This window comes from Hipposideros armiger, unplaced genomic scaffold (genome assembly GCF_001890085.2).
Source record: "Hipposideros armiger isolate ML-2016 unplaced genomic scaffold, ASM189008v1 scaffold_34, whole genome shotgun sequence".
Taxonomy (NCBI): Eukaryota; Metazoa; Chordata; class Mammalia; order Chiroptera; family Hipposideridae; genus Hipposideros; species Hipposideros armiger.
Genome location: NW_017731384.1, coordinates 237,322 through 260,996, shown reverse-complemented (window position 1 = coordinate 260,996; position 23,675 = coordinate 237,322). Strand labels below are relative to the sequence as shown.

The window sequence follows — 23,675 nt, the reverse complement described above, 5'->3', positions numbered from 1 at the left end:
AAGCTCTTGAACTGTATTCCTTTCTTCAGAGATTCATCTGTTTGTCAGTTTAAATTTATTAGTGTGATTATTTGCCTCTATTATTAGAATTTCCCTCATTAAAGCAGAGACCATGTTAGTTTTTTATTCACTGTCATCATCTGTGCTTTACAAACTGCCTGGGACCTAGGTGCTCAATACATTTTTGTGGAAAATGAATCTAATCTCTGTTTGAATACTCTAGTGATAGAGGGTGCATCGCCCACCATAAAGCTAGCCCATTTTATTGTCCTGTTAAGATTTTTTTTATATGGAATTCCACGTAACTTTTATACATAGCTATTATTTCTACTGTTTAGAGTTAGCTACATAGAACTAAACACAATTCCTTTTCCACATGATAGCTCCTCAGATATTTGAAGACAGGTTACATATTCCCTCAGATTTTCTCTTTTGCAAATTAAACATCCCAATTCCTCAAATATCCTAAATTCCAAATCCTTTATCATTTAGGTTACCTTCCTTGGGAATTGCTCCGTTTTGTCGATGTTTATTCTAAGATGTGCTGAATGGACCACAGTGATTAGGGAGGATATACTGAACTATATATTCTCATGAGCTAGACACTACCATTATTAATACAGGGTAAAATTGTATTTGCTCTTTTTCTTGAGTAAATCCGTTCTTGGCTCATACTGAGCTTACAGTCAATTAAAACTCTCATGTTCTTTTAAAATCAAAACCCCTAGGTATTGTACAGTTGTTTTATTGAACCTAAATGTAAGACCTTACACTTATCCCCTTTACAGTTTTTTGTTTGTTTTTTTTTAGGTCAGGGCATATCTGCTACTTGTTGAAGGTCTTCTTGAGTCTTGATTTTTTTCATGTTATGCAACATAGTAGCTCTCTCTTCCAGTTTTATTTCATCTGTAGGTTTAATAATTGTAACTTCTATGTCTGCGTTCAAGTCATTGATAAAAAGTAGAATAAGACAGGGTCAGAAATAGCCCTTGAGCATGCTGCTAGAGACCTCCTCGAGGCTGACACCCATCAGTACACTCTGGGTAATTTACCTTACCTAGAACTTTTTGGAGATTGCTGTCAAAGTTTAATTTTCAAAAACTACCGTCTACCTTTTGGAAAATCTGAACACCTTTGGCACATCTCTGATTGTCTTATCATTTCTTCTGATAGCCATAATTTTCTAGTAATTACCTATCAGATTTTGAAAATAGAGTTAGCCTTGTTGTAATACTCTTAACATGGGTTCTGTATTTACTTTTTAGTGGGAGAAAAGCCATTTTGAGTTGTTATTGCTTTTCGTTAGTTTAGTTAATTTTGGCATTCTGACATCGTCTTGTAATGGTATTTATGTTCACTGTAATTGAAAGTGTGTGTGTTGTATTACTGATTTTTGCCATTGATCACATTAGTTATCTGTAGTATATCTTGTCCTTTGCTTTTTCTGGCCAAAAAAGAAAGCATCATCTTTAGTTCATCTGGGAAATTGGCTGCAGAATAAAATGTGTGCTGTTATTCAGCATATGCATCAAGGGCATCAGAGCTTGATTAATCCCTAAATATCTTGAAGCCCGTGATCTGAAAAGGAAAGAGCCTAAAATAAAATAATTTTTGTCATTATTGTTTTGGTGTATTTCCTATATGAGAAAAAAATATGGAATGGTAAGTTGGATACATTTTTACAATAAAATGACCAATTGATTTAAACTTATCTGGTTCCCTTTGGATTTTCAAAAAGATTCAGTTAGGTAATAAGTTTTTTCCAGCTGTTCTAAATTTTTCCTTGTAATAAAACAGATTCTAAAGTTATAATCTTTACTGCGTGCATTGAATATGGACTCTTATTTAAAATGAACTCCACATACAGATGGCTACCCCTGCCGTAGGCCTCCACACCATCTTTCAGAATTCTGATGCTACAGCTGCTCTGGAATCATGGCATCAAAGAAAGAATCTGAAATGCAACCTTACCAGCTTAGGAGAGTTGACTCTAGGTAGGGAGACGCTCCTTAGTAAAGCTACTCTATTTGGTGGTGTTTTCTAGGCCCCCTTATATTATCACCACCAGTCCACTACTGAAAAAGAAAAGAAGAAAGCCTTTCCACATTGCCTGAATTTTCTTGTAATCTGTCTTTTAAAATTGCCAGAAATCTCACTTACTGGAGATTCAGCAGTCCCTTTCTGAAAATATATATACATTAATGCAAATAAGCTAATGGATCACTTTCCTCCTAAGTTCTTACACCTAGTTGAGGTGGTTTGTTGTGAAGAAATAGAGTAAGACGATGTTTAATAGGAATCTAAAAGAGAAAACTCTCTTAGGAGTTAAATGGAGTGTAGAAAGAAGTTAGAGGCAAGATTTATTTGATCCACTGTTTTGACTAGACAGTCTAGTGTATTTAGTATCAGGTAGCATATTTAAGAAGCTTTTGTAGCTTAGTCCAGAAACCTACCCATTTATAACATTTTATGAGCGAATGACATCGTTACCAAATAACCAACCTTCAGATGAAGTTTTGGAGCACATGTAAATTGGACGTAGCTCAGGTGCAGTATCACAAATCAAAACAAATAATATAAATGTCTCGTAGTCTCATTTTTTAAATCAATTTTGCTATCCAAAGCATATTGTATTTCTGCAATAGTTATTGCTTTTGTGTGGAGATTTTTTAGAGTATCTTCAAATGCAATATATTTTAGAAAATAAAAATTGAACTCTTTACAGCACTATTAAATAGCTTCTTTCTGAAACTCAGAGAAATTTATGCTTAACATGGATGTATTCTTTTAAGTATTTAAATCAAAGTGCAAAGATGTACGGTGAAAGTATATTCTTCTTTTGAAAATTCTTGAATTGGCAGAACAGTGAACCTTGCAAACATCTGCATTGGCAATACACTAGACCAGTGGTTCTCAACCTTCCTAATGCTGCGACCCCTTAATACAGTTCCTCATAGTGTGGTGACCCCCAACCATAAAATTATTTTTGTTGCTACTCTATAACTGTAATTTTGCTACTGTTATGAATCGTAATGTAAATATCTTTTTGTTTTCCGATGGTCTTAGACGACCCCTGTGAAAGGGTCGTTCGATCCCCAAAGGGTTCGCGACCAACAGGTTGAGAACCGCTGCACTAGACACTTGCTATCATGCTGTTCTTAAGGGTTTATACTCTGGGTTTGGTATTTTAGGTAATAATCTCTTAATGAGATCCTTTTTCATACTTCAGTATTAATATCGTTGAATGGGTTCTGAGGCCTACCTTACACTGTCTTCAGTTTCCTAGTGATTTGTTTAATCTCTAAATTTCTAATTTCTTATTATGTTGGAAAGTAAATATTCCTCGTGTGATTATAACTATTGCTAGAGGCTCTATGCATTTTAAAGAAATATAATTCATATACACTTTAAGAGATTTCATGCATGATGAAAAGTATATATATACACACACACATGTGCTCACTATCCAGATCTAAGAAGTGTTAACATATTTTGATATTTGCTTTAGATCTTTCGATTTTTAGAAATAAAACGTTACAGATCCAGTTGAATCCCCTTTGTACTTTTGTATCCCTTCTTAATTCCACTAACCTTCCCAGAAATAACCACTATCCTAAAGTTGGTATAGATCCTTTCTGTTTATGTCTACATATGTTTGTGCCCATAAAAAATATATTGTTTTGGGTGTTTTTAAAAATGTACGTAATGGCGTTATAGTGTATATTTCCTTCTGCAACCGGCATTTTTCATTTAAAATGACATTTGAGATTTAGTCATGTTGACATATAGAGAGCCCCAGTTAGTTCTGTTTAACTACTATGTAGTATTCTGTTATATTCAGTGAATATACCACAATTATGTTTTCTTATCGGAGAACAATTTAGGTGGCTTCCAATTTATTTTTTCTGGAGTGCACATTCTTGTGTATGTCTCCTTACATACACATGTAGGAGTTTCTTTAGGGTCTGTGTTAGAGACGTATACATATGCCCTCTGTAGAATTGCTACACGGAATTGCTGGATGATGCGTTACCTTCATCTCAGTTATATCAGTACTGGCTCTTACCAGCAGTATAGGAGCGCCTGCTGTTCATGTCCTCTCCAGCACTTAATATCATAGACATTTTAATTTAAAAATATGATGTGTAAAACAATCGTATTGTTCAAATTTGCTTTTTTCCCCCTGGTTACTGATGACTTTGAGCATTTTTACATATTTGTCATTAGGATTTCCTCTCCTGTAATTATCTTTGTATATCCTTTGCCCATTTTTTTCTGTGGGTCTGTTAGCATTTTTTTAGAAAATGGATTTGTAGAGTTTTTGGAGGTTATGCTTTGGATTCTCATCTTTTGTTAGTTGCAAATAGTTTCTCCCAGACAGTGGTGATTATTTCATGTTTATAGAGTTTTAGATTTAAATTTTATTATAGTTGTAATTACCCATTTCCCGCCTCCATGATTAGTGTATTTGTGTGTTTTTAAGGAAAAATTTCCCCACCTTGAAGTCATAAAAATTTTCTTCTAAAAGGCTTAAAGATTTGCTTTTCACATTTTGGTGTTTAATTCATCTGGAATTTATTTTTGTTTGGTGTAAATTAGGAAGCTAATTTCATCTTATCCATATGTATAACCAGTTGTCCCAATATCACTTAAATTGATTCCATCCTTTTTCCCTCTGATTTGCATGTATCTCTGTTTTATACCCATCTGTCTGGACTCTGTTTTGTTTCATTATTTTGTTTGTCTGTATGTGCACCAACACCACTGTTTTGATTACCATAGCTTTAAAATTATTTTTGCTGTCTTGTAGGGTGAGCCCCCTTCTTATTTTTCTTCATTTGGCGTTTCTTGGCCCTTTCCGTATGAATTTTAGGAGCAACTTAATCCTTCCTCCTTTAAAAAAAATTATTTTTAAATTTAAATTTACCTATTGCTATTGACCTACGTATTTTTTTCAATAAAATTCAGCTGAATTACTCTAAAAAGTTTATTTTCTATTCCTTTTTTTGACATTAAGCCAAAAAATGCCAATAATTTATCACAGCTTTGTGCTCTATAGATTTGAAACCGAATGAATTTGCATCAGCTGTTTATGAGTAATGCAGGGTATTTTGGTCCTTTGCTAAATTCAGAATGAAGTGCTAAAGTTCTGATGTATTCTGCACTAACCATATAGATCTTGGTAATGGAGAAAATGGGAAAATTTTAATTTAAGAAATAACTTGTCATTTTTGAAACCCAATACTCACTCTTTTTTAAAATCATTAAGTAATCGAATATTTTAGGATTTCACTTGTAGATTTTTAAAAATTGTAAGGTGTTTTAGTGTTATGTGCATCTGAACAAACATTTTCTTACTTGGTTTGACAAGCAGTGAAAATAGTAATTATCACTAATTCTGGGTCTTCCAAAGGACATTTATGTTGGGGGATTTAAAAATTTTAGTTGTCCTATTTTTCTCCTAGAGAATAATATTAACAAAATTTTGGGAGATGATAGCAGACTTATGTTCCACTGTTTAGAACAGAGCCTGGCATGGATATATTAATGATTTTTGGATTAATAAATAAACATTAATTTCTGAATACCTTAATAATAATTTTTGGACAATGCCTGTAGTTTGAATGTTAATATTATATTCTCTGCCAAGTCATTGAATACTGTTGTTTATTATCTAAATCGTTAATAAGATAGCACAGATATAACTTTAAGCAGCTGCTGAACTCCAATACAGCCCCTTTTCTTCACCTGCAGATAGTGAGTCTGATAACTGTTTTTTGTATATATTGCCTTCCAGTCAATTGACTACTCATCAAGCATCAAAATAAGCTTAATTATATTTACCAAGTTAAATGATGAAATGGACCAAGAGCATTACTGAAGCCTTTTCCAAAAAATAGAAGAGACTTTTTTTCTCTAAAGTTGTTGAAAGAAATGAACCTGTTAGCATTTCTGTTTTTATGAAGTTCATTTCTCCTTACTTAGAACAATGATTCTCAAAGTGGATTGCAGACCAGCTGATTAGCATCACCTGTGAACATGTTCAAAATGCAAATTCTCAGGCCCCACCCCAAGCTGATTAAATTAGAAACTCTGGAGGTGGGGCCCCTGCAATCTCTTTTAAGAGCTCTCCAGGTGATTCTGATGTATGCTGAAGTTGAGAACCATTGATACATGTTTTGAGCTCTCCCATTTAGTTCCTTTAAATTGTTGAAGATGTTTTTTCCAGATTTCTTTCCAAATGTATATATTCAGCCTTGTTTCTAGATTTCAGGGTTGTTGTCTTTTCTTCCCTTTAACACCTTCACCTATATCCAGTTTTCAAACACTTAAGAAAGCATAGTTATTTCCTGCAGTATAGGGCATATGGTACCCAGACTGACTTTCCCATAGAAACAGTTTAAAATGCTAGAGAGCATGGCGACTGTAGTTAATAATAATATATTGTATACTTGAAATTTGCTAAGAGAATAGATCTTGAGTATTCTCACCACACACACAAAATGGTACCTATGTGAGGTGATGGATATGTTAATTAAATTGATTGTAGTAAGGATTACACAAGGTATACTTATATCAAAACACTACACTATACACCTTAGGCAAAATTCCCTAAAGCTGAACATATGACCTGTATGCCTATGACCCAGGTGAGGTGAGGTGAGAATATATTCATTAGAAATGCATACATACTTGTATATTTTTCAAAAGACATGTACAAACATGTTAATAGCAACAGTATTCATAATTAAAAACTAGAAACGAGTTAAATGAATAAATAATTGTGGTATATTCATATAATTATATACCATAAGAAGCAATGAAAATGGATGAACTATTGCTACATGCAACCATGTGGATGGGTCTCATAATCATAATATTGAGGGGTAGAAGTCAGACACAAAACAATACATACTGTATGATTCCATTTATATAAAGTTTTCAAAAACAGACAAAACTAGTCTATGGTTTCTGTCTTTGGGGATAGAAACAAGATAGCGGTTATCTGTGGTTGGGAGTGAAGGGTTAGTGACCTTGGGGGTGGTGGGTGCTCAGTGTGGAATGCTGGTAATGTTCTCTTTCTGGAACTCAGTGTTGGTTACCTTGGGTGTGTTTCATTTGTAGAAATTCATGGAGCCAAATACTTACAATGTATGTACTTCTCTGTATGTGTGTTTTTCTTTAATAAAAAGTTGATTTAAAGAAATGTTTATGCTCTTTCTTAAACTGGGTGGTAGCTACATGGTATTTATTTCATGGTGTTTTATATCTTACATATATTTTATATTTTATTCTTATTCAATATTCAAGAAATATAAAAAGTCAGTGCTTGGTTGTTAACTGAGCACAGCGTACAGAGCACAGTGCCTGGGACATTATAGATATATGTTAAATACTCATTCCATTGAACAGAGTAGGCTAGTAATTCCTTTTTACCTTCCAACAGCCAATTTTTGACTCAATTATTGGTAAACAATTATTTCTAAATATTAAAAATATAAATAATACCATTATATTGTGCTTATATTTATTATCAAGCTAAATTAAATTAAATGAGAAATCTGTCAATAATATAAGCACGTACATCATGAATTATTAGCATATTATGTTTATAGTGACTCAGATGAACATCAACAATTTAATAAGTATAGTGCAGACTTATGGCTGTAAGATGTGAAGTTTATTAGACCTAATATGTTTAGGTGTCTTTTTTTCCCCCCCATTGAACAACTGAACAACTGGAATCACAGCGTACTTTTTCCATTAAATCTTGTGTTCTTTCCTTTGTACCATGCTGCCTCTTCTTCTTGCCTGTCTTGCATCTCTACTTTCTGCTTTCCTGAATGCCTTGGGTCTTGCGAAGGGAAGAGTCCACAGGTATAAGACTTAGGGGTTGGGCCTGGGGAGGGGCTCTAGACCTTGGATCTTTGTTCTGATTCCTTTTCCACAGATCCTTCTCCTTTCAAAAGAACACAGATGCCAAACTTTCATCAGGATGTTGGGAATTGAAAAAATGAGAGATTCACAAACGTTGTTTTGATTTTTTTTTTTAACTTTTGGAGTAAACTTTTCAGAATAAGAACACTAATTTACTAAATAAGAATATATTGAATGGTATTTTACAGTTTTGAAAACACCTTTACAGGTCTTTTCTTGTTAGATTCTCAGAGCAAGTTATGAGTTGGCACTCTGAAAATTTAATTCAACAAACAAAATTCAACCACCAGAGAAACCCACAGCTAACATCATACTTACTGGTGAACACCGAGAGCTTTCCTCTTTCAGATCAAGAACGAGATGAGGGTGTCTGCTCTCACCACTTCAGTTCAATACTATATGGGAGGTTCTAGGTAGGGCAGTTAAGCAAGAAAAAGAAGGCGGGGGAAAGGCATTCAGATTGAAAAGAGAGAAATTATCTCTGTTTGCGAATGACATGATCTTATATGTAGAAAATCCTAAAGAATGTACAAAAAAAAACCACCGAAGAAACTATTAGAGCTAATAAATGTATCCACCAGAGTTACAGAATACAAGATCAATATACAAAAATCAGTTGCATTTCCATATAATAGCAACAAACATCTGAAAATGAATTAAGAAAACAATTTCATTTGCAATAGCATAAAAAAATAGAATACTTATGAATAAATGTAACCAAAAGAAGTGTAAGACTTTTGTACACTGAAGACTACAAAATCATGCTGAAAGAAATTAAATATCTAAATAAATGGAAAACATCTTGTGTTCATGGACTGGAAGATTTAATATTATTAATGTAGCAATACTCCCCAACTTGATCTATAAGTGTAATAAAATCCTCTCAAAATTCCAACTGCCTTTTTCCAGAAATGGACAAGTTGGTCCTACAATTCAGATAGAGTTGCAAAGCCATTTTAGCCACAATGGTCTTGAAAAAGAACAAAATTGAAGAACACACTTCCTGACTACAACACTTACTACAGAGGTGGAGGAATCAAGATGATGTGGCAATGGCATAAGGATAATCATATAAACCAATGGAATAGAACTCAGAGTTTAGAAATAAACCCATACACTTATCAGTCAGTTTGTTTCCAACAAGGGCGCCAAGAACATTCCATGAGGAAAGAACAGTGTTTTTAACAAATAATACTGGGACAACTGGATATCTACATGCAAAAGAATAAATTTGGACCCCTACCTCACACCATATACAAAATTAACTCAGAATGGGTAAAAAAATCTAAATTATAAAATTCTTAGAAGGAAACAGGTGAAAATCTACATGACCTTGAATTAAACAGTGATTTTTTTTAAGAGATGACTCAAAAAGCACAAGCAATCAAAGAAAAAAATAGATAAATTGGACTTCATCAATATTTAAAACTTTCATGTATCAAAAGACACTCAAGAAATTAAAAACACAGCCCACAGAATGACAAAATATGTGCAAATCATATGTCTGCTAAGGGTCTAGTATCCAGACTATGTAAAGAATCCTTACATATGTAAAGAACGCAACAATAAAAGACAACCCGATTTTAAAATGGCCAAAGGATTTGAATAGACATTTCTCCAAAAAAGATGTGCAAATGATAAATAAGCACATTAAAAGATGCTTAATATCATAGTCATTAGGGAAATGCAAATCAAAACCACAATGAGATACAACTTGATACCCACTAGGATGCTATAGTTTTTTCAAAAAGTGCTGGTGGTAATATAGAGAAATTGGAACCCCCATACACAGCTGGTGGGAATGTAAAATGGTGCAGCCATTGTGGAAAATAGTTTGGTAGTTCTTCAAAAAGTTAAACAAAATGACCCGATAATTCTACTCCTACGTATATAACTGAGTTGAAAATATGTGTTCATACATAAACTTGTACATGGATGTTCATAGCATCATCATTCATAATAGCCAAGAGTGGGAATAACCCAGTGTCCATCAGCTGTTGAATAGATAAACACATGTGATCTATCCATGCAATGGAATAGAAGCCAGCCATAAAAAGGAGTGAAGTACTGTCATATGTTACAACATAGATGGTCTTTAAAACATTGTGCTAAGACTATACTTTCAGGGATCATTTATATAGTTCGTTACTAAAACATTGTGCTAAAGTGAAAGAAGCCAGTCACAAAGATGACAGATTGTATGTTTCTGTTTATATGAAATACCCGGAATAGACAACTCCAGAAAGACAGAAAGTAGACAAGCGGTTGCCAGGGGGTAAAGGAAGGCGAGTATTGGGACTAACTGCTAATAGGTACAGGGTTTCTTTTCGGAGTGCGGGAAATGTTCTAGAATTAGATAGTGGTGATGATGGCGCAGTAAAGTGGTTGCTGGAGAAAATTCCAAAGGATGATTGAAGAAGATTGCTATAGGATGAGAAAATGGGAGGCAAGGAAGAGAGACTTGAGAAGTTTGGTTGTGAAGTGAAGAGAGAAAAGGTTAATAATCTGAGGAAACTACAGTAGAGTTAAGGGCTTTTTGCTTTTTAAGTCACTGAGTGGCATGGACATGCCTCTGGGGGGGAGAGGCTCACTGCAGTGACTCAAGATGCTAAAGAGCAAAGGCTGGATAGATGGGTTGGGATCAAACCTACAGGTGAAGGGTTCTACCTCCTATGCATTTGAGATACGTCCTTTGAGATGCTCCCATAAGGTTCAGAATAGAACGTTGTGATTCTTGAATGTGGTGAAATGGAGCTGCGTTTGAATCGAATTGGAGGCAGCTATAGGATGAAAACATGGAATCTTCAGTCTAGTCACCTTAAAATTAGAAGAGTTTTCTTTCCTAAGTATGCAATATTCAGAATGAGTCATGTTTAGAGAAGCATTTAGAGAGAAGTAATTTTTTTGTGTGTTATAGGAAACAAAAATGTTAGCTAGAATGAGGCAAATAATGTTATTTAGATTTTGGCAATAAGAAAGAGACTCGTGGGCTGGGGTGCTTTCCGGTATAAAGCTCGTAAAACAGTGCTTGGCATATAATAAGCTCTCTTAACATATTCGCTATTATTATTAACACGCTCCCCAACCACCAAATGTATAGTAAGTTTCTCAACACTATTTATTAGTTCAGCTTTGCCCTGCTGATGATAAATCTCATATACTGTATAAAGTTCTCATGTGTATCTAGTTCTATTTCTGGGTTTCTGAACTATGTGTTTCTGTACGACGTTTTAATTATGGTGTATGGCATGTTTTGATGTCTACTAGGGCCAGTCTCCCTCACTCTTTCTGAAATTTTTCTTGGCTACTTTCACAAATTAAAACTTCCCTCCCATGTCCCCTGCTACATTTGCTTTGCCAGTTGCCATTTAGACTGAATTTACAAAAGACCCATTGGGATTTTGCTTGTAATTATATTAAACTTCTAGGTTAATTTGGAGTTCGTGATACCCTTACACTATTGAGAGATGAAACCAAAGCCTGAAGCATCACAGAGAAAGAACCAGTGGATCCATGAGTGTTGCAGTTAGGGGAGGGGCACGTGATTGGCGATGAGCCCTTTTAGTCAGGCCTATACTCCGTTTTTTTCTGTTTATTTTGCCCTGCTTGCTTCTTTGGTAAACAACCCATAGACCTAAATAATGCAATTTTTAAAGTGGACCTTTGGATGAAAGTATGTTTTGTTTTGTTTTTTAAGATTTTAAAAAAGATTTTTATTGGAGAATTGGGGGAAGGGGAACAGACAAGTTGCTGTCCTTTTGTTCTTCAGTCTAGTTGGGAGGACGTTGCTTCACTGGCCCAAGTCGGCACCATCATTGCGCTCTTCCCGAGTGAGGCAGATCAGTCGCCGGCTTCTGGACGGCCGCTTACTGCGGCTGCTGGCCGCTCACGGTGGCTTCTGGCTACACACGGTAGCCCATGGCAACCCACTGCCACTGGGGCTGCAGCCTACACTATCCCGGCGACTCCCGGCAGCCCAGCTCCAGGTTGAGCTGTTGTTCAGCATCTTAGCTGCAGAGGGCAGTGTCACTGGCCCTCATATGTGGGATCCGAACCGGGGCCCTCTGGCGTCCCAAGCCAGTTCTTAACCATCGCGCCACTCGGCCGGCCCAAAAGTATGTTATTTAAATTCAATAACTGTATAATGTTACCAAGAGGAGTCCTGGTTAAATCCCCTCAATTTTTTCATGGAGAGAAGCAAATTCTCTTTCTGCACTTTAAAGGCTCTCACATAAGCAATGATATAATTACTTCCCCTGAAGTTTCCATTAAAGATTTGTTGGGATTTTCATTCTTTTGAGCAGCAGTGAATAATTTTTTACATTTCAATTTGTTAATGAAAACATTTCTACAGCCTTCAACAGCTAAATGTTCTGGTCACTCAGATTACTAGGTTTATATAAAATTGCCCGTCTGTTCTGTATTTTCATTTCTTAATAGCTACATGGTTACAGTGGCTGGACTTTTGTTATTGTTTCCTAGAGGCAAGGTCAATGTCAGAAAAATTGTGGAATATTCCCTTGGCATTACTGTGGTAAATAAACAGCTACTATTTATAGGGACTTATATTTTGATGAGAAAGTGAGGCACCCTGCTTGGCTTCCCATGAAAACACAGTTGCTTCTAGATTCCAGTAGGGAGGCCTTTTGCTCACAGCATCTGCTTTCGTTGGCTAGCCAGATGACTTCTAAAGATTTTTTCACTCTCCTTTGAAGGACACCACCTCTTTGATAAGTAAACAAGTTGATAAATGAAAAGTTTAACAGCATTTTGTAAATATTTTTATCACTTTGGCTATATCAATTCTGTGTAATTTTTAACTAGTAGATAATTTTAATTAAATTATGTCACTCCCTAAATAAGCTTGAAATGTTCTTTGTATGCATGTTCTTTGAATTGTTTGTTCTGCGGTTGAGATAGTTTTGTATTCACCCATAGTTCATTTATTCAACAAATGTTTGACGATCACTCACTGCATGCCAGACCCTATACTAGCCTCAAAAACTGGTGCAAGATAGTCTTAGTCCTTGAGAAGTTTACTGTCTTTTATGCAATGCAAACATGTAAACAGACAATAAAATAAAAATACAGTCAGGTGCTAACATTTGAAGTTTGTTTAGTCAGTTTAGTGGGGAGAGTAAGGTGTCTGGGAATGTCTCCTAGAAGAAGTAATGTCTGCTGAGAATTGTAGAATGAATAGGGGTTGGCAGGCAAGGGGCTCCTAGTTAAGGGTGAGGGAAGAATATACAGCAGTCCCCCCCTTATTCACAGAGGATATGTTTCAAGAACCCCAGTGAATGCCTGAAATTGCAGATAGTACCGAACCCTATATATACTGTTTTTTTCTATACATACACACCTGTAATATGGTTTAACTTATAAATTAGGCACAGTAAGAGATTAACAATAACTAATAATAAAATAGAGCAATTGTAATAAACTGTAATAAAAGTTATGTGAATGTGGTCTATCCCTGATAACCTATCTGATAACCGAGATGGCTACTAGATGTTTAATGAGTGGTGGCACACAGTGTGGATACTCTGGACAAAGGGAATGTTTCACAGCCGGGTGGGACAGCACGGGATGGCGTGAGATTTCTACACACTACTCCAAACGCCATGCAATTTAACACTTATGAATTGTTTATTTCTGGAATTTTCCATTTAATATTTTCAGACTGCGGTTGACCACGGATAACTGATATTGTGGAAAGTGAAAGCATGGATAAGGAGGGGGACTACTGTAACAGAAAGAAGCTTGTAGGGGAGCTAAAAAGCTCAGTACATTTGGTCAGATGGCTGATGAAACCGTGACCGTTGGCAAAAATACTGTCATTCAGAAAGCAAACGTATGACCCAGACTTTATTCATTTTAGGTTCTATAATGAATAGTGATTTCCCAACAGTGTATCATGAATCCCAAAAGTAAAAAATGTTTTATGCATCCCCAGTATATGTACATATTTATAACTTATATGCTAATCATTTATGTACATAGTAAAACATAGAAATAAAAAAGGATGAGCTAAAGATGAAAAATATATTCTCGTTTCCCTTTTATTAAGACAGAAAGCAAGGTGAGGCTTCGTTATTCCTTAAACTCTCAGTGTAATATTCTGTGGTACACCTCTTCAGAGGCCTGTTTCTAAATTCGATTTATTCCAATACTTGGATTATCTTGCAAACCCTTCAGGTGCATAGATCCCACTTTTAGAGACCCCTGCTCCAAATAACTGGGCTAACTATTGACACTGGCCTTTTAATGAAAACAAAAGCAAAGCCAAAAGTAATTTGTTTTCCTCCATAAATTTGTATTTGGAAGAATCCGCTTTGGCCTGAGGTTTAAAGAATGAGCACTTTAGTCATAAATAGACTGTGACTGAGTGTCATATTTTACTAACTAGGAAACCTTAGAGGATGGTGGAAGGGTTACTGGTTAAATACGTTATATGAAGGAATGTTTCACTAGTCGCTGTTGATAAAAAAAAAATTGTTAATCGCTGTTTTTTAACAATATAGCCTGTAATTATCTTTGTTGGGAAATATTTGGAAGATGGTTCTTCTCAGCCTGTAGGAGATATTGTTCATAGCCACTTGGAATCTCTTATAAAAAGATTCATTCATTTAAAAATGATACATTTTACCAAACTTACTGAATTTACTTCATTGTGCTTGAATCAGTCAAAATTCTTTTCTTTGAAAGAGATGGAAAACCAACTCAAATAAGCTTGAGCAAAAAAGAGAATTTATTGGCTCATAACCAATATTCCAGACTCAAGGTCTTTAACTTGGTTTTTGGATCTGTGTTTCAAGGTGTCTGTTTGTCTATGTCTCTGTTTCCTTTGCTTTCTCTGTGATAATTTTATTCTCTTTTAAAGCAGAAAGCCTCCCTCCATGTGGTGGTGAGGCAAGAGAGAATGCCTTTCTTCTATTACCTGTCTCCATAAGAGCCCATGGGTGGAATAGGGCTCTGGGTGGTGTCTTAGTGCTGTGATTGGCAAGGCCACACAAGCCTGTGCAATGGGGAAGAAACAGTTTCCCAGAGGAAGGGTTTGCTATTTTCACAGAGGAAGGGATGCTGGGAGTCAGAAACAACATGTTTACAACAGGTGATGAGGAATAGAGGACGAGGACAGGAAGGTATCGACTATTCTTTTAAGTTTATAACAGATGACTGAATTTTATTTCCCTCATCATTGATTTTTAGAGTATGCAAGCTGCGAGATGTCCTACAGATGAATTATCTTTAACCAACTGTGCAGTTGTGAATGAAAAAGATTTCCAGTCTGGCCAGTGAGTCTCTAACTTTATTTTCTTCTAACCTGGAGGTGGTATTTTACACTTCTAAAGAGCCCTTATTTTGTGGTAAACTTGAGAATAATTTTTTATTCCTCTTGCTGAGTTAGAAAATGGGAGAGATGAGAAAGAGTTATGTATATCAGTCTTTACTCTTAAATTTTGATAACTATAATGTTTTTAAAATCATACATAGCTCTTTATATATAACTTATTTTTTATCGACTGGTTGTATGAGTCATATGTAATGCACTCATTGGGTTTTTGGCTCGGATTCAGATTGTCTAAATTTGGATTCTGGCTCTGTCTACAAATTGAGTGACCATGGATAAGTTATTTACCATCTCTGTCTCTATGCCCTAATCTGTAAAATGGAGATGATAATATCAGGGTAGTTGTGAAGATAGTTATACAAATAAAGCACTTAGAACAATGTCTTGCACGTTGATAAGTCCTCAATAAATGCTAGCTGTTTTGATCACTACTACCATGATAATCTAAAAGACATGGAAATTGGAAGGTGCACAACAAATGTAGAATCTCTCAAGCATTTTTCATTGTCACTTATTTTAACTGGCCCATGTCACCCACTGCCAGAACTTCTAAAGACCCTGCTATCAAGTTCAGTGCCATCTACCGTATTTCCCCATGTATAAGATGCACCTTTTAAAGAAAAATCTGGGGTCTAAAAACTGGGTGCATCTTATATAGTGGTTGTATGAGCGCAAAAACAAGCGTGAAAAAAGCGGAAAATGCAAGTAAAAAATAAATCTACAACCACTGTATAAGACGCACCCAGTTTGTAGACCCCAAATTTTTCGGAAAAGTGTGCGTCTTATACATGGGGGAAATATGGTATATTTCCTTCTGAGGTTGGTAGTTAGGAGATGAGGAGCTGCACCAGAAAGCAGACCAGGGAAATAAGGAACAAAGCAGCAGGATTTTCACTGAGCCTCTCTCTGGTTTTTTTGTTTGTTTGTTTTAAGCAATCTGTGAAATACACAAGTGTCACAGAGTTAGAATTGCCAATCATTTTTGGTTTTCAGCTTCAGAGTAAGGGGCTGTACTACATGAGTGTATTAATATTGTTTCCAGTCCTAAAAATTCTCTGATGCCAGTTGGAACATAGAAGTTTCCTCATATAAACTGGAATATAGATAACCAGTGTGAGAATTTGTTAATGGAATTCTTTTACATACGTCACATGTTCACTATACTCATGATGGAGTTACTTAAGATATAGTAGATATAAGGAACTTGTGTTCTAGTGGCAAAATGATATGTATAGAAGCAATCATTAATATTAAAAAAGTATAGTGTTCTAAAAGATAATTTTAAAAAAGAAGCTGTTGCCTAACAGTTTGAAGCTTTTCTCTCACACACAGTTCTTGGTAGTTTCTTGGTATAAGAGATTATCATGAGATGATATTTGCTTATGGGTAATTTCTGAGCAGGATGAATTAGCACAAAATGCTTTGAAGTAGTAAATATTGGTATCTATATGAAAGCTGACATATTTTGTGAAAATTTTTCACTTTTACAACCTTTTTAATTTTACATGTTATTACTGTTTCAACCTGTTGTGAGAGACTCTGCAGAAAGATTTAAAGACTAGTCCTAAAAACTAACTTTTTTTTATGACTGTTGTATCCAGACTCTTCTATCTTTGGCTCTCCTCCCTTTATATAGGATGTGAAATAATTCTCAGGAGAGGAAATTCATTTAATTTTTACTTAATATTAAGGACTCTAATCACTGTCATGAGTTTTATATAAACTGGAAATATAAGAAAGTTGATATTTTGAATGGTACGAGTATGGACACTTGAATTTGGTCCTGATACTCCTTGATGTGTGTTTGGCCTAAAGGTGCTCCTTATCCCTGGAAAGCATGTTGAATTGCTGACATTTTTTGGAAATGAAATCTGTGGTCTTGTTCCTTCAGGCCTCTCATGTAATGCCATGTTTCCACCTGGTGCTCATCCAGCCCCAGTTGTTGGAAGTGAACACGTTTGGCAATGGCGTTCTTCATCTCCTTTGACAGGAAGGGCTGACTGTGTTTCTGTCTTTAGGCACGTGATTGTGAGGACCTCTCCCAACCACAGGTACACCTTTACCCTGAGGACCCACCCATCAGTAGTTCCAGGGAGCATTGCATTCAGCTTACCACAGGTAACTCAGGTGTTCATTTCTTCTCTTCTATTCTTGAAAGTCGTAGGAGAATCAGTTCATTAAAGCAGGCATCACCCTACCACTGTGTTGATTCACATTGAAGAACAACATCTAGGTAGTATATGGAATTTAAAGATACGTATATTCCTAATTGCCAGTTTTACTGTGTCTGCCTTGTATTGCCTCGATTTTTTTTTCTAATTTTTAAAATTTCTGTAGTAATATCAGTTAGCTATCAGATAAGGCGTCAAGCTATTTTAATGTTAACTCCTAGGGTAACAGAAAAGATACAAAAATAACGTTTACTTGTAAAATTTGTTTTAAAACGCAGTTAAGTTAGACTAAAGAATCTGATACGAGTAGTTGTTGTCTTGGTGCAACCTAACTTGCTGGGCTCCTGTAAGGACTGGAAATGATGATCATGTTCATAACTGTTGGTGAACTCTGTGGCGGGAAAGGTGCCTCGCACCACCCCAGGCCTGTAATATCTAATTTAGGAGCACCACAAGTACTTGTCTGTATCCTCTTCTCCCCCATCATCTTGCCTGTGCTGCTGATCCCACAGTCCTATGCATTGTAAGTACTATTCCTTCTAATACGCTAATACACATTGATTTTTCTCCCCTGGAGGTTTAGGGAAAGGGATCAACCAAGCACTCGGTTTTTAGGAACTGTTAAAGATCTCTTGAAACTCTAAAAAATGATGGGAAGTCTTCATTCACTATTTCTCTTTTCTCTGTTTGAATGCCTCTCCATTATTAGGACTACTTTTCATATTTGTTTCTTTAGATCAAAGGTTTGAGATATTCCAGGGTTTGCCAGCTTTCCCAGAGCTCCGTCTGGGATTCTGGTGGTCAGAAATGGGGTTTCTGACTATTTTTCCTTGTCTTCCAGCTATTAAAAATATTTCCCCAATTACCTTACTATAGGCCAGATACGACTCCAAGTACTTTTGCATGTATTCGCTTATTCAATACTCAAAACGACCCTTTACCATAGATAGTATTATTATCATCCTTTGGGGCTATACCTGGGATTGAACTACAGAACCTAAGTGAGGCTGTTCTGTGACCAAAGTCTGGGCTTAATCAGCATGCTGCTAAATTTCAGGTTGGCTGCTGAGATGGGATATTACAGAAGAGGGATGTGATGGGCAGAGAGGAGTGAGGAGTGACCTCTGGTGAGAAAGCTAGAAGGGAGAGCACTTGGTGTTGCCCATTTTTAAAATTCAGCGTTGTCTTAACTATCTGCCACAAAACCCACAATGTTCAGATGAGTAGACAAACTATTAATTTTCAGCCAAAGAGTATTTTTTTCACTGTTCTTTGGAGTGTTACCAGTAATTACTAATTTTGAATCTATACCAAGCCAGTCCCAAATTCCTACCTAAACACAATCTGGCCTACCTCTGTCCATTATTGCCATTGTAACCAGTTAGGACCTGAGGAGAAGCTAAGGTCTGGTTGCAAATGCCTGAAAATCATTTGGCTAGCATACAAAGACGAGTCGTGACACCACCTAATGATTTGAATCCCTGCTTGGGTTTCAGCAGAGATTATCTGACACATTTTAATTTAGTTTTTATGACTTGAGTGTCTTTCTTTTTGTGATACTGTAACAAATGGTATAATTAACGTGGGTACATTTAGAGCGCTGAAATATTATCTGTTACTACACAGGTTTTCAGGAGCATTATGTTATGTAAAGGAGCAACTACTCAGTGGTGCTGGCTTTTCTATAAAAAGACAAACCTTGTATGCTTTGGGATGAATGTTCAGATACAAACTGCAGCATAGAAGTTTCCTAGACTGCTGTAACAAAGTACCTCAAACCGGGGCGGGGGGGGGCTTACAACAACAGAAATGTATTCTCTCACAGTTCTGGAGGCTATAGCTCTGAAATCAAGGTGTCAGCAGGTCCGTGCTCTCCCTGAAGGCCTTAGGGAAGAACCTGTTCCATGCATAGTTTCTGGAACAACAATTCCTTGACTGATAGACATATCACTTCAGTCTCTGCCCCCATTGTCACATGACTTTCACCTCAGTTGTCTGTGTGTGTCTTCTCTTACAAGGATGCCAGCCATATTGTCTTAGGGCTCACCCTAATTTGATGTGAGCTCATCCTAACTTGATTTCATCTGCAAAGATCTTATTTTCGAATACAGTCCCATTCACAGGGGCCAGGGCTCAGCCTTCAACATGTCTTTTTGTGGGGCACAATCCTCATTTCTCTAATTTTGATTGTTTTTTTCCCCCCTCTTATTTTACAGCGAAAATGGGCTGGACTTTCTATTGGGCAAGAAATAGAAGGTAGGTATACTTTTAGTTACCTGAGGTCAATTTTCTCCTAGTTATGGAAGGCTGTATAATTTTCTGTTACTGGTTGCTAGCTGTTAAACATTCATCATATTCATATTACTGGTGAGATCTATGAGAATGGAAATTAAATAGTTATGGTACCTATTTCCTTACCTCTTCATCTGCATGATATTCTGCCTCGAAATTACAGTCTAGTGGGAGAAAGAATATCTGCACATTCATGGCCCATAGAATACACACAAGGTAATTTCTTTGTACAAATATTACCATTAAGAGCTCTATGTAAAAGTGCTAAGATAGAACAGGAGTGGATGGATTGATTGGAGACTGGAAAATTAGCCAGAGAAATTTTTCTAGGCACTGGAGATTTTATAAATTTTGGCTATTAACCTTTTATCAGATATATCACTGGCAGATATCTTCTCCCATTTAGTAGGGTGTCTTTTCATTTGTTGATGGTTTCCTTTGCTGTGCAAAAACTTTTTATTATAGTTCGATGTAGTCCCATTTGTGTATTTTTTTCTTTTGTTTTTCTTGCCTGAGGAGATATATCAGTAAAAATATTACTAAGGATAATGTCTGAGGGTTTACTGCCTATGTTTTCTTCTAGGAGTTTTATGATTTTGGGTCTTACATTTAAGTCTTTAATACATTTTGGGTTTATTCTTGTATATGGAGTAAGAAGGTGATCCAGTTTCATTTTTTTGCATGTATCTGTCCAGTTTTACCAGCACCATTTATTGAATAGACTGTCTTTACCCCAGTGTACATTTTTGCTTCCTTTGTCATAGATGAAATGACCATATAGGCATGGTTTATTTCTGGGTTCTCTGTTTTGTTCCATTGATCTGTGTGTCTCTTTTTATGCCAATACCATGCTGTTTTGATTACTGTGATCTTGTAGTAGTTTAATGTCGGCTAGTGTGATACCTCTAGCTTTGTTCTTCTTTTTCAAGATTACTGTGGCTATTCGGGGTCTTTTTTGGTTCCATATAAATTTTAGGATTGTTTGTTCTAGTTCTGTGAAAAATACCATTGGTATTTTGATAGGGATTGCATTGACTCTATAGATTGCTTTGGGTAGTATAGGCATTTTAACTATGTTAATTCTTCCTATCCATGAATACGGTATATGCTTCCATTTATTTGTATCTTCTTTAATTTCTCTTTTCAGTGTCTTATAATTTTCTGAGTACAGGCCTTGTACTTCCTCAGTTAAATTTATTCCTAGGTGGTTTTTTTGTTGTTGTTGTTTTTGTTTTCTGATGCATTTGTAAATTAGGCACTGGAGTTTTAAGCATGATTATGAAGTAAGGGGAAAATATTACATGGTAGAGACAAAGAATAAAGGCTTCTAAGATGAGAAATAATATAATAAAAGGCACTGAGATGGGAGCAAGCAAATTATAGGCGGTGCTCAGGAAGTACGTTTGCCTGAATGGATTGTGTTGGAGAGAGCAGAGTGTGTAGTTAGTGGAGGGCCCGCAGTATATACTGAACACTTTGGATTTTACACAAAGACAGTTGAGAGCTCCTGAGAATTTCTGAATGAGCTTATCAAAATTATACCTTTAGAAAAGGATTATAATGTTCATGTGGAATATAGTGAGGAGTGGGGAGAATTCAGGAGTCAAGGCGAATGAATTCCTTGGAGGTTATTTGACTTGCCTAGAATTAAGTTGAACAAGATTTTGTGAAATTATGGCTATGGAAATTTTTTTTAAAGTTTAAGTTATGTTGAAGAGGAATAGTTGGTGTTATTTGGCAATTGCATTTTACTGTATACTTAGATATGTTTCCTCTGTGTTTAGAAAGATAAGTCAGATTTAGGTTAAGGAGAAGAAAGGGTGGCAATACGATGCACTTTTAAAAATGAAATGTGTTATAAAGTCGTCATTAGTTTACCAGGGAAGGGCACGGAAAGCAATTTATGACTAAGGGGGGAAATAGGACTAAGCCACTTGTGGATTATAAGCAAAAACTGGATTGTCTCTTAGAGTTGGGAAAATGGAGTGTAAATCGTGTTAGATAATTTCATGTCAACTTCATAGGTACAGTAGGGGAAGGAAAGAAAATGCAAGTGCTTTCCAAATTTGCCTGAAAGAAACACCTGGGGCTTGTTTTTAAAAAACAGACACCCAGGCCTTCCCCCTGGGAAGTCTGAGTCATGAATCTGTGTTTTTAACAGTCAGCCTTTAAGTGGTTCTTATCAGCCATATTTTGGGAAACACTGACCAAAGGAGTTCCCTTAACTGTCACCTTCTCATCTAAAGCATAGTGAGAAGCTGAGACGGTGCAGGAGTTCAACACCAAAGTGAAGGAGGTCAGTGCATGAAGCCAGGGTTCCCTGTTTGCAGACATTGGCAGAAATAAAAACAAACACTTGTTAAATCTACTGAGAAAATGTATGTGTGTATAGCTTAGGTTTCTAATTGTCTTAAACTTGGTTTTCTAAATACAGGGTTAATTAAGAGTGTGTTTAAATTGAACTTTTAATGTAGATAAATTCTGTTGTGAAAAGGTTTTCACATTCAAGGTTATAAATCTTGATGAATTGAGAAATGTGTTTTGTGGCTTAAATCATGTTTAAAGCATGCCTCTGCTACCAGAAATGCTTTATCTTGATTGTAAAGTCAGTTCTTTAAAAGGTGAATCAAACAGACCTCTAATGGGCACAATTGTAAAACCAAGTGATCAGGTGGGACTCAGGTAGAGTAAGCTTGAGGCAAGGAAAGGTGTGGGGGCCTGTGTGATGTGGATGATGTGGCCATAAAGGTAGGAAGCTGGTTCCATGTAAGTAAAGGTGTAGGCAGAGATAGTATAGGAGATGTGGTATGCAGGGAGTGCTAAGGCAAAGATTCTGGAAGAAGTTCTGTCTGTAAAGTGAGAATTTTTTCGTCAAGTCCGTGATTTTTCTCTGAGGAATCTTCTGAAAGAATCATTTCGTCTTATCTTCATCTGGAAATGCCATATTTTAAGTATTGCAGACTGATGTTCAATTAACATGTGTTTGACCATTGAAGCAAACCTGTCATTGTGATGCCTAAGTTTATTCAAAGTATTGGCTATAAATTATATTTTTGTGTATAAAAATATTTTTTATTAACCTTTGACATTAAATTGATATTCACCATAAAGTAAGAAAACATTTTCAACCTTCTCACCCTTCTTTGCTCCTGTATGAAACCTTCAGGGCACCTGTCCCTTTGGGGCTGATGGTGGCGCTGACCATGGTGCTGCCTGTGACTCTCTGTCCATGGTACTTCCTGCCCAAAGCATTTGAAATTGTTGTGGCAGCTTGTTCTTTGCTATTTAAGAACATTGACGTTAAATTAAAATGTACTTGAAAACTATAGTCAGTAATAATGATATTTTAATATACTTTTTTAAATTTCTTGGTATGAAGATGGTACACACACACACCCATAAACACCCATACCTGTATATGCATTATGACATGGAATTGTTTTGGAGTCTTTAATGCACAAAATGGGATCATGCTATACAAATCTTTCTGCAATATGCTGTTTTCACTCAATATTATGTTTTAATGGGCCATCCATCTTTATTAAATATACATCAAGTTTTTTAAATTGCTGTACGATATTCCATATTATGAATATGCTTTATTTTATTCATCATTCCCCTACTGATCAGCATTTTTTCAGTGTTTGATTATTATAAATAATATTGCAATGAATCTCCCTATCGATCTCTTTTTAGGCAAATGTTCAAGAGTCTTTCTGGGACAGACACCTGGAAATAGAATTTTGAATCAACTTATTCATATTTACATTAATATTTCATCCTATACATATCTTCACTCTGTGGGGAAACATCTAAGCTCTCTTGCTTATGAAAGTTACTCAGCATATAACCTGTACTTTCTGGGAAATGTTAAGAAAGAACAAAACATCCAGAAGTGGCGGCAGGAGAGTATTCTGAAACTT

The 23,675-nt window shown here is 35.9% G+C and overlaps 1 protein-coding gene across 2 annotated transcripts in view; it reads left to right on the top strand.

Moving 5' to 3' along the window:
- Nucleotides 1–23,675, top strand: part of NSF (N-ethylmaleimide sensitive factor, vesicle fusing ATPase) — a 129,687-nt gene that overhangs the window by 2,600 nt on the left and 103,412 nt on the right. Inside the window, exons 2-5 of one of the 2 annotated variants that reach the window (XM_019637774.1) lie at nt 7,865–7,878; nt 15,148–15,233; nt 17,308–17,407; nt 19,677–19,716. In XM_019637774.1, the coding sequence (XP_019493319.1) occupies nt 7,865–7,878; nt 15,148–15,233; nt 17,308–17,407; nt 19,677–19,716 (240 nt within the window). The remainder of the gene's footprint in view (nt 1–7,864; nt 7,879–15,147; nt 15,234–17,307; nt 17,408–19,676; nt 19,717–23,675) is intronic. The other variant, XM_019637775.1, reaches the window with a different exon arrangement.